Source organism: Rhodamnia argentea, chromosome 5 (genome assembly GCF_020921035.1).
Source record: "Rhodamnia argentea isolate NSW1041297 chromosome 5, ASM2092103v1, whole genome shotgun sequence".
NCBI classification, from domain to species: Eukaryota; Viridiplantae; Streptophyta; class Magnoliopsida; order Myrtales; family Myrtaceae; genus Rhodamnia; species Rhodamnia argentea.
The window spans coordinates 10,469,183-10,480,795 of NC_063154.1; the positions used below are offsets into that span (position 1 = coordinate 10,469,183).

Consider the following 11,613-nt stretch of genomic DNA (forward strand, 5'->3'; position numbering starts at 1 on the left):
GCAGTAAAAAAAGAAAAGAAAAGTAAGCTTAGGTGCTTTTGATAATTGAAATCAAAGTTTAGTGACAGGATTGGTAATTATCTTGTGAAATTAACGAAAACCCTCCAAATCGAAATATTTCCCCCCCTTATCACCAGATGGCACTTCTGTAATATCGGAGGGACTCCATGCAATTGCAGAGGCTCCGCGCCCTCGAGCCCCTCCACGCTCCCTCTCTCTTCTTCGCGGAATCACAGGCCACTCCCTTCGTTCGCCGGCCCGTCGGGCCCGACACCTGCGTCGCCCTCGTCAAGCAATGCGGCTCCTTGACCTCCCTGAAGGCCGTCCACGCCTCCATGCTCCGGTCCCACCTCCACCTCAACCTCCACTTCCTCACCCACCTCGTCGCCAGGTACGCGTCTCTGAACGCCCTCCCTCACGCGCACGCTCTGTTCTCGCGCTCTGAGTCTTCCGACGTCTTCCTCTGGAACGTCATGATCCGGGGCTGCGTGGACGGCCTCCAGTATCGACCCTCTCTGGGCATCTACGCTCGAATGCGAGGGCTGGGCATTGTTCCGGACAATTTCGCGTTCCCTTTCGTCCTCAAGGCGTGTGGGTGTCTCGGGGATTTAAAGTCCGGGGCTTTGGTTCACCACGACGCGTTGCGATCTGGGTACGACTCGGACGTGTTTGTGGGCAACTCCCTCGTGGCCATGTACGGGAAGTGTGGGCGCGTGGACATTGCCAGGCGGGTGTTTGATAGGATGCCTGAGACGACCGTTGTCTCGTGGAGTTCGATAATTGGTGCGTACGCGCGAAACGGGTGCTATGAGGATGGCTTGCGCTTGTTTTGGGAGATGTTGGATCGGGGAGTCCGTCCGAACAAGGGGGCAGCTTTGGATGTAATGGCTTGTGTGCACAGGGAAGCTGAGGCTGATGTGGTTTGTAGAGTTGCGATGGATAATGGACTCGATTCAGATCTCTCTGTCCTAAATACGGCAATGATCATGTATTCGAGGTGCGGTAGAATCGATGTCGCGCGAACCCTCTTCGACGGGATACATGACAAGGACTTGGTGTGTTGGTCGGCCATGATCGAGGCGTATGCCAAAGCTGATATGCCTTTAAAAGCTTTGGATCTCTTTGGAGAGTTGTTATACTTGTGTATCGACCCTGATGCAATAACATTACTTAGTGTGCTCCGAGCTTGTTTGGAGTTAGGTTCTCTTTTGCAAGCTTGCACGGTGCATGCAATCATAATTCGCAGATTTTTCGAAAATCGTGTTGCGCTAAGTACTTGTATGGTAGATCTCTACGCCAAATGTGGAAATTTAGAGCATGCTAGGAAGTTATTTGATCAGATGCCTGAGAAGAATTTGATATCTTGGAGTGCTATGATATCTGGATATGCGATGCATGGAAATGGTAGAGAAGCACTCTACCTCTTTGATCAGATGAAGTTTTCTGTAAAACCTGACCACATTTTATTTGTATCAGTTTTATCGGCCTGTAGCCATTCGGGGTTGCTAAATGAAGGATGGGAGTGCTTTGAATCCATGAGTAGAGATTTTGGGGTTACACCAATACATGAACATTACGCCTGTATGGTAGACCTATTAGGTCGAGCTGGACGTTTGGATGAAGCAGTGGATTTTATTGAGAGAATGCCAATAGAACCAAATGCCGGTGTATGGGGAGCATTGCTTGGAGCATCTCGTATCCATAGGGATGTAGAACGGGCTGAAAAGGCAGCAAAGTTTTTATTTGAACTGGATCCTGAGAACCCTGGTCGTTATGCTGTATTGTCCAACCTTTATGCATCATTAGGAAATAAGGAAGAAGCTGACCAAATAAGAGACCTTATGAAAAGGAGGGAAGTGAGGAAACTTTCGGGCCACACAATTATAGAAATTGGGAACAGAATCTACACGTTCGTGGCAGGGGACAGATCACATCCACAAACAGATGTGATCTATTCAGAATTGGACAAACTAATGGCTAAAACTCAGCTAGAAGGGTATAAGCCAAACTTCCATGAAGCTGAGGAAGAGATTAAGGAAATCATGTAATATGCGCACAGTGTGAAGTTAGCAATTGTCTTCAGGAATCTAAATATAGCATCAAGGAGTGTCATAGGTATAGGAAGAACCTTAGAGTTTTTGGTGATTGCCATAATGCTATGAACTTTTCTTCCAAGGAAACTGAATCATCATGAGAGATGCTCACAGGTTCTATCATATTAAAGATGATTCTTGCTCTTGCTGAGATTACTGAGGATCATATTGAAATCTGGCTGACAAATCTTTGGATTTACTTCTCTTTTTAAGGTGGCAGTTCGGATCAAGACTTGTCATTATTTCTGATGAGATGGAGATATTCGAAGTCTTCCGTGGCTGGACAAATTTATTTGGCTTATCCAAAAGACTTTTTCATGATCTTTCGCGGTGTGCAGCCCTATGCATCTTTCTCTTGATTGCCTAGTGAAGATCAGTGAAATTAGTGGGGATATAGAGGAATATTTTCTTCATAGCATGAACGAGACTTCTTATGCGATCTATTTTGTCTGAACTGCATACGTGCTTATCTTGTGACAGTTATCAATCTTGGAGCTCATGGAATTGAGCAATATATCACTCCATTTAAAGGATCTCAAAACACTGGACTTCTTCCTGAAGCTCATATCTGATCACTCGTCAGCTCCAGCAATGATTTCAACATGATTGGGTCAAAATCTGCAACGGAAGTTATAATGATGGGATGGAATTCTAAACAGATTCGTCTAATGCACTCTGGTAAAGAAGTTCAATTTCAGTTGTCGATCGCTTCTTCATGAAATCCTCATCTGGACAAGAACATGGACAATCGCACTATGGGAGTTATTTAGAATTGACTGCACCAAAAAGTGTTTTGTGCGGTTCATATTTTTCCGGACCGAAAGATGTTGACAGGTTTGGATTTAGCCTTATATCAGGAAAGAGCTCTGATCAAAATCTCTTACAGGCTAATTCAGCAGTATTCCATTGGTTCTGCACTTGTCAGTCAGTATCATACATCAGCCCCAGATGATGCATCCTAGGAGGTTGACTATTCCTCTAGTTGCAGAGCATCTTCGAGCAACATAACAGGAATTTCGATTCCTAGGCAGGACCTTGCCTTATCTCTTGAAATATGGCATTGGGGAAACTAACTACTTGCTGCCTGATGCATATTTCCGTGTTCATCACAGTGGCCCTCCTAAGTTCTGGAAATGCTAGTGGAGCTGCAGTTCACCATGAATTTGTCTCGATTACCAGTTTGAAATTCAGGGGCGTGGCAACAGTGAGAACCCAGTTTTAATGTGTTATGTTGTACATCCTGATGGTCGATCGGGTCAAAATTGATTGTCTATTTAGATATGGTACTGTTAGATGACTCATTCTTCATCCCTTCTCCAAAAAAAAAAAAAAGAGAGAGAGAGAGACATAGAGAATTGCACTATGTATGTATTGGGTGGTTAGAGTCAATGCGAAAGGATACAATGAGAAAATTCAAGATGTGTATACAGTGATCATCTCTCTGGCTTTTATTTGTTTCCCAACAAACGTGACGAGATAATACAGAGCAGGAATTTTTCTCTCTAAATCTCTCTCTCTCCCTCTCCCTCTTTCTCTGAGTTTGTTGTCGAAAGTTGCATCCTCAAACAATGTCATCCAAGCCTTTAGATCCACCGCTTGTTGCGTCGTGCATGGTGGTCACCTAGGAACCATCGCTCCCAGCCAACATCCGCAGGACCCTTCGTCCTAAAGCGAAAACACGAGCAACAGCAAGAACATCAATACGCGAAATCCAACCTGACGATGGAAATCTGGAAGGATGCACGAGACATCAATGGAATCAATACTTACGCCGGAAGCAGTGGATCCGGAACGGATGCAATGCTTGAAATGAGCCTGCGCGATAATCAAACTTACAGTGAAGTTTTAGTGGGAGTCTATGGATGTAATTCATGTCAAGCATATGATGAATTGGAGCTTCTCCTTACTCTTTGCATACGAGAGATGATTCACCTATGGTTTCGAGCTCCTCCAACTCTTCCTGCACCAAGAAAGATCCATGAGACCTTTCTTTCGATTGTGATGCGAGCATACGGATGGAAACCACATGACCAAAAGCACCAGTCCTTTTTCCTTTCTAGGGAGGAGAAAACAAAGTCCATATCAGCGTGTGGTACCTGAATGAAGTTGATCTGGTTCTGGAGATGTGTTATGGAAGCAGCCAACCGGTGCTTGCCGACGAAAGCGGCGGGCTCTGCTCTTGGAAGAGGCAACCCTCCTCGGCTTCCTGCTTCGCACGGCATGGGAGTCTCAGATTTTTCTGTCTCCATTGCTGGTGAAGCTCCGTCCATCATGTCAAACTCAAACCTTTGTACAAAGAAGAAGAAGATGGCTTGGATTTGGATTTTTTTTCAACGTCAAAAGAAGAGAGAGAGAGAGAGAGAGAGAGAGAGAGAGAGAGAGGGAGAGGGAGGAGCGAGGACGTGGACCAAGCATGGCACACGTGATTAAAGCACTAGATAGAAAAGCGTGAATGAAGGAGGGAAAATGGTAAGTGATAGAACAAATGATTAAAGCAGGATTTAGGGGAAAGGGGAAACATGGTCAAAAGAAGAATAGGAGTGGCTGATGGTGACCCCAGTTTGGGAGAAGTTGGAAATTTTCCTTCGAGATTTGGGATGAGGACAGGAAGTGGGGCAAGGTCCACAGTCAAAGCACAACATTTCAGACTCTTTCAGCTGTTTTTTCAGGCATCCAATACAGGATGGTTCATACAGTTCGGACAACCAACCCCCAACCACCTGTCAGACTGGGTCAGCTGTATGTGTTACAGATCTGCTTTTCTCATTCTGGGTCGGCATGGGATAGCCATAGCCACTCTGTCAGAGTTGACATTGATGATGGGGAAGCGTTTGATGAAGCAAATGAATGATAATAACACACCCTCCCCCCCTCCTTTTTTTTTTGTTGTTGTTGTGGAGACTTACCGTTGAACTGTTTCTAGATTTTGGAATTGTTCATGGGAAGACATATTGGATAGAAGACTATGACATGATAGGGTAAACTGAGGAAATTAGTGATGGCCTCATGGCTTGCTCTTTTTTTTTTTTTTTTTCCGCACTATATTCGATTTGGCTAAAAAGATTATTCGAATGAGTATCTTCTGATATATGGGTATGAACCCTCCTTTTCAATAATTAAAAAAAGCCTTGAAACAGTCCTTCAAATTGATTGATCGGTCAATTTGGAGACATTGGGCACATCTCGGCTCAAGGTCCGGATGAATTCCTCCTGTTCGCGACACCAGTCCCTGCTTGTTCAGATTGCGAGAGTCGAACTCGCCGTTGCCTCCGATCAACTGGGCTTTCACGGCCGGGGACGGAAATAGCCGGGATTTAATATAAATTGCTTGGCTCCGTTTTCTTTTATCAACGATGGAGTTGGTGACGCGTAGGAGCGATCCAAAAGTGGTTCTCTTTTTCCTTTGCTAATGGCCCGGCCATAGGAGCAGGTGGGGCCTTAGGAAGTACCACAGGCATCATTGCAGCCACAAAGAAGTAGGACAATGATGCATGCTTCCGCCAAGAAGCAACTCATGCTTCTGTACCCAGTGGCTGAATTCTTTTATGGGAGTTCAAGATCAGGTAATTTTCAAAGGAAAAGCTTTGATCTGAGCAGATCCCGAGAATTTTCCGCACAGCCCAAGGAATTTTTTTGGGCTGTACGGTCCTTGGGCTGTGCTCCTTGGGCCGTACAGCCCAAGGAATTGAAAATCCACAAGTTTCTGTGGGTATGTATGTGCTTACTAGAAGCCCAAATTGGATAAACCCAGCTCATCATTGTCAGGCCGAAGCCTAGCTCCTCGTTACATCGTGCTAAGCTAAACGAGCATTCAATCGAGAGAAGACTACATCACCCCGACCGAAAAATCTTAAATTTTAAAGATAATGGCATCAATAATCCCTTTAATTTTCCTCGAAATTTATATTCAGCCCTTTACGTTATTTTTCTCTTGTTCGTTTCTCAATATATCCAAGTCGACATTCCAACGTCCAAGTTAGTGCCCGACTTACGTCTTTAGCAAGAGAGGACCATTCGAGGATGCGTTTGAAAAGTATGCGGATTGTTTCGAATAAAAAAGCAAATGATTAGTGCGAGTTCCGAGAGAAGGTAAAGAGATTATTGATGAGATTATCTCCAGTTTAATCAACAAAAAGCAAGCTAAAGCCACTTGTCACATGAGTTCTTCATTTTTCTATGGGGAAAAGGGTGGGAGAGGCGGCAACTACAGCTATCCCACCCGGCCTCGGCATATCAGCATCTCGCCTGCTACCAAATGTTCGGTACGAGCCACGGTTACAATTATGCCCTTCTTTGTCATTGTAATGATGTGATAACAACGTCAGCGAAGCTATGCCACAATAAATTAAACTCAGTCAAGAAGAGATTTAATTAACACAATTAGATGAGCGCGTGATTGGAGAGACCTCACAGCGACATTTCGGCATCGCAGAACTCAAACTCGTCCACCAGGAGGACATTCGCTGGCCGAAACACTAATAAATAGTCAAGGGCATTTCTGTAGTTTGCTCTATGTACGATTCGACAAGAAGGGAGGAAAAGGAATTATTGATTTACTTGTTTGCTACTAATGAACCTGTCGATGGCATGAATAGTGAAAGGAGATTAGGACATAATAAAATCGCGGAAGTAACTGCGAAGTCTGCGATTGTACATTGTTCTGTTCCTGCTTCACAATCGATCCACCCCAGCCTTTTCTCTTTGTTTTTTTTTTAGTGGGTATTACGCTTACTTCACGGAATACACTGCTTTTGGGCCTTTTGGAAAGCCCGGTGTAATATTTTTTTAAGCTGGCTTTCTAAAATATTTTGACCGGCCATTCTTTAGTTTTGTCCGAAATTCAAGTTGTGACGTGTGAGTATCATCTTTTGGAAGGATTTGCTAGCCTGACGGTTTGACAAGACTCCCACTTATTTCTGATCATACGTTTCAATCAATGAGTGCTTTTTGTAAAACACGCAGTGATGATGCGTGAATTTCTGATTAAGATTATACAATCCCTGACAGTATTGTTAGGAAAGCATTTTCCATGTAGTATTATATTTATGTGACTTTTTTTTTTTATCCCTAATGAGATTGATAGAATGTTGTGAGCCACAAAAATTAAATGACAAATAATTAAAAATTATTGTAGGATCTACTCTTTCAAGAATTCACAACTCACAACATGATGTTATTTCTCACAGTCATCCAAACATTGTTATGCTAGCAAAATCCTTTAGTCATAAACCTTTAAATGTGGACAACTTAGTCATGGAGTTGTGGAATGCCCGGAACATGCAGTGAACGCAATGCAGATGAGAGCATTGAGTCCCCATGCCGGTTCGGACGATTAGGGTACCATGGAGATGGCTCGAGGACGGGGGACTCACACTTTGCGTCATGCCATTGCGGGCCAAGCCATCACTGAGGGCAAGGCGAAAAAGGGACTTTCGACACGCCGGCTCGAGAAGCGCCAAGAACCTACATACATATATACCTTGCCTTCTCGACAGCAAAGGAGGATGTGGCCGAGACTGTTCCGAAAGAGATCCGGGAAGCGCTGCTCAAGCATGAATCTATCATGTCGGATAGACTTAAGGAGCTCCCGCCTCGTCGACGGACGAGTCACAGGATGTATTGAGCTCTTCCCACAAGCGAAATTACCTACTCGAGCACCTTATAGGATGGCCCCTCCAGAGTTGGTTGAGCTGAGAAAGCAATTTGAGGAATCGTTGGGGGCAGTATCAAATCAACATATTGCAATGAACTGCCTCACGCAATAAATTTACCAAGAACAGCACGAGCGGCTGCAATTCCCCAATAACCTGTTCGGGCGAGGCTGGCCCTTGTCCAGCCCTCACCGATGGCCGGTGAGGCCTGCCATCGGCGAGGTGCTAGGGGAAAAAAAAAGGAAAAAATGAAAAAAAAGAAAGGGAAAAAAGAAAAGAAAAAAGAGGAAAGAAAAAAAAAAGAAAAAAAATGGAAACGACGAGAATGCCCTTGGTCAGGCCTTTCTTTTAAACAACGATGGCACTTTAGGCTCTTATTTAAAATAAGGTTTACTTCATATTCTTATTTGAAAAAATGATCCTACTCGAGAAATTTTCTCCAAAAAGTGAGAAATGCTGGCCAAGTGAAGGGCTGAGGTGGGCCTTAAGAGAACTATCAAACTGTGAAAAAGCAGAAGCAAGAGGTACTTTCTTTGGTTGAAAAAGGCCCCCTCCATCAACAACAGAAGATGTCACGCACTTGTTTATCATCATGAGGAAACTGATAATTAAGTAAGAAAAAGAACAGAAACATACCCAATGGTCCCACAATCTTGTTACACAAATTTGTCTGTTTTTGCTCCATTTGTATTCAAGGAGCTTTGGACAGACATGCGAAATACATTAGAAAGACCCAAGTCCTCTGATCTGGAAAAGAAACATCGAGATTTAACATATTTCAGAGCTGACAGTATCTACAGACTACACAACCACTCTTACAAGCCCCAACATAAAAAAGAAGATGGGTCTTATTTTATTTCTTTCGATATCCTAAGTGGGGTACGATGAAAATGCCTGCAAGTCTGATGAATGACTTGTGAGATTCATTCACACAACCCATGAAACTTAAAAGCGGGATTTTTAACTAGAGCTTGAACCATTAGTTCGCCATTTGCTTCCACAGTTGGTCATAAAACCTGCTGATGAATTCCTCAGCCTTGTGGTCCACTGGACCATATTTCCCATCGCCCTCATCATCTGATGAGAAATTAGAGACCCTCACCGAGTAGGGTGATTTGAGTGGGCTGCGTCCCTCGATCTGGATGTTGAGCGTGTACTCGGGAGTCTTCGCAACGAAAACAAGAGCCTCAGGGTACACGGGCTCGTCATCGACGAAGTCTTCGATGACTTTAGGGAGCCTCATGCAGGGGAAACGTTGGCTCTTGTTCTTGGCCGAGTGGATGATGATTGGGTTCGGGCTGTTGCTGCAGGAGAACTCGTACTCGTACCCGTTGAGCCTGCTCGGGCGCATTTTCTTGGATCGGTTATAGTAATTGAAGCTTAGACTCCTCAGTGGTTCTCTCATGAGCTTCCCGTCCCTCGCCCTGCCGACCGTGTCATTGACGAAATTTCTCTTGGACATCAGCCCTTTCCTGATCATTACAAAAGCGATTTTCACAATCTTCCATAGCCTTGTGGCAATGATTGAGCTCACTCTCGGTTGCAACTCCATGACCAGAATTCAGACCCTAAAGCTTTCTTTTTTGACAACAAGTAGACTAAATACTCTAAAATCAGCTCCCTCTTTATGAGAGTGATGCCATTGGCAATTAGAAGAGTGAAAGAAGAAGAATTCAGAAGAAGAATTCAGAATAGGGCAACAAAGATTCTATGTGAGTGCGAGGAGAACTGTGAGTGCTGGGCCTATAGTAGCCAATGCAAATGCAAGCAAATTTATAGGGAGGGGAAATTGAGCGGCAAGCCTGGCAGCATCTTTATTATTGTATTCATTGGTATAGACTATAGAGATCCTAGTGAAAATTAGCATGTCACATAGAGTATTGAGACGGGCAAAGGAAGGTGGTGGCATGGTTCTATGGAAAGGACCACTAGGATATTCTAATGGACTGAACAACCGTTCCATGCATTTTCCTAGAACTTCATGTCCCATAAATAATTGACGAAACAGAGCAAAGAAAGAGAGAGATAGTGTTTAAAAGGAGCTATTATATGTTTGCGGGTCCAAAAGTGAAGTTTCCAAGCAGAAATAGGGAGTTGAATAAGGTAACAGCAGAATTGATGGGATTTGAAATCATGGGTACGTGGGATCCGTGGCCGGAGGGATTGAAAATGATGTCTTCGGCTGCTCTTTTTGTCTTAAAATTAGTCCTGTCCAAGCAAATGACATGAAGATCTTGCGCTGTGAAGTTGTTGACATTACATTGGAGAAAGTCCGGGTTCTGTCCAAGAAAATACCACGAAAAGTGACAGCAAGACGGACCCTTGAGATTTAGAAGCATCAATCTCCATAAATGGGTTATCGACTTCATCCGATGCAGTTGAATTGATTCATGTAATACGTTTGATCCCCGTATGTCTCAAATGTATCGCATGTGCTAGATCTCTTTATTTCACGTGTAATTAAAATTTTTCTACTTTTATGGATTTGTTTCATTTCTTTCCTCTTTTTCTTGCATAAGTTATTTTCTTTATATCAACTTAAAAAAGTAGCATAGTTTTGAACCAAAATTGCCGTCGTGTAGTTTCTTGTGCATTGATCTTCATCGTTTGAGGCTGGACAAAACTTCTGAATGTGGCTAGTGGGCGGGGCGGGCCTCAACCCCGCTCACCTATGGCTCCCGCGAGACTTGTCGATTCTCTGGTAGCCCTACCCTCTCTTTTTCCCTTTTTTTTTTTTTTTTTTTCTACTTTAAAGTTGCTTTACAAAGATTATACCAAATACCGTTTATCATTCAAATGCTATTACTTTGATCAAATGCATCTCGAGTTAAAGAAGTTGATTTTACATTTCCCCAAAACTCTTCCAAAATATGAGAGGTAAAGAGACAAAATGAAGCAAGACAAGGAAACACTTGTACGGGAGAGTCTAGTAAAGAACAAATTCTAGAGGTGGCATCAGCTACCAGAAAACGGAAAAAAAAAAAAAATGCTGTCCCCACAATAATAGGCACAGAAGATCTAATTTGAATATGTTCGGGAAACTAATATATATAGAGACACACACAAATGTGTGCGAAGGAAAGATGAAAATAGAAAATATATCCGGTTTTCAAAATGATACATTATTTGCATTGGGAGCATGCAACAGAAATCGGATATCTTCATCCTGGGAGATCGCAAAGAGGGAGCCCAAGTCCAAGCACGTCAACATATCTAGTTGGACTTACATTTACTCAAAAGAGATCACCAAGAATGAGCCAAGTTTGAGCCCGTCAATCTTCTAGTTTCACTCAAAAGCTTCAATGAATGAATTATGGGCCAATCAGAATATATTAACCGCTCCACATTACATCAATTCCGTGACACAACTACACGTGTATCTCAATAATCACCCCCTCATGTGTGAGCTTCAGTGTTATGTTTACTCTGTCTTAATTCAAGTGTCCTTTTGCACGCCCATCTACCCATAAACCGCATTGGTTACCGGATTCATTTCTTGAGACATTCACCTCTCATACCATTTATTGGGAGGGCGCAGTATAAATCTGATACCTTTATCGGGGAGATTACCAAAAGGGAGCCAAAGTCCGAGCCCGTCAACATATCTAGTTGGACTCACCTTCACACAATAGCTTAAGCCAATGAGTTATGGGCCAACTAAAATATATTAACTGCTCCACTTCATATCAATTATTCAATGTAGGATTTTTTTAACACAACTCACACGTGTATCTCAACAATTTAGACTTATCGTAACAAAAAGAAATTTCCTTATTTTGGGACTAAATACCATAAAAAGCTTCCAACTTTATCACTTCTTCCAATTCTACCATTTTTTTTATATAAAATTTTTTCAACTTTAGGTACAA

At 43.1% G+C, this 11,613-nt stretch overlaps 3 protein-coding genes across 3 annotated transcripts; 1 reads left to right on the forward strand and 2 right to left on the reverse strand.

Annotated features, from left to right (window-relative positions):
• Positions 1–3,306, forward strand: LOC115747468 (pentatricopeptide repeat-containing protein At1g11290, chloroplastic-like). Its single transcript, XM_030683650.2, has one exon. It carries the CDS (start codon positions 168–170, stop codon positions 2,046–2,048), a length of 1,881 nt encoding a protein of 626 aa, XP_030539510.1. The 5' UTR covers positions 1–167; the 3' UTR covers positions 2,049–3,306.
• Positions 3,307–3,437: 131 nt separating this feature from the next.
• LOC115747512 (guanine nucleotide-binding protein subunit gamma 2-like) lies at positions 3,438–4,465 on the reverse strand. Its single transcript, XM_030683701.2, has 4 exons — positions 4,190–4,465; positions 4,001–4,053; positions 3,864–3,908; positions 3,438–3,758 (listed from the first exon to the last, which is right to left on the reverse strand). Exons 1-4 carry the CDS (start codon positions 4,364–4,366, stop codon positions 3,677–3,679), a joined length of 357 nt encoding a protein of 118 aa, XP_030539561.1. The 5' UTR covers positions 4,367–4,465; the 3' UTR covers positions 3,438–3,676.
• Positions 4,466–8,723: 4,258 nt separating this feature from the next.
• LOC115747469 lies at positions 8,724–9,296 on the reverse strand. Its single transcript, XM_030683651.1, has one exon. The coding sequence runs from the start codon at positions 9,294–9,296 to the stop codon at positions 8,724–8,726; it is 573 nt and encodes a 190-aa protein (XP_030539511.1).
• Between the last annotated feature and the right edge of the window lie 2,317 nt (positions 9,297–11,613).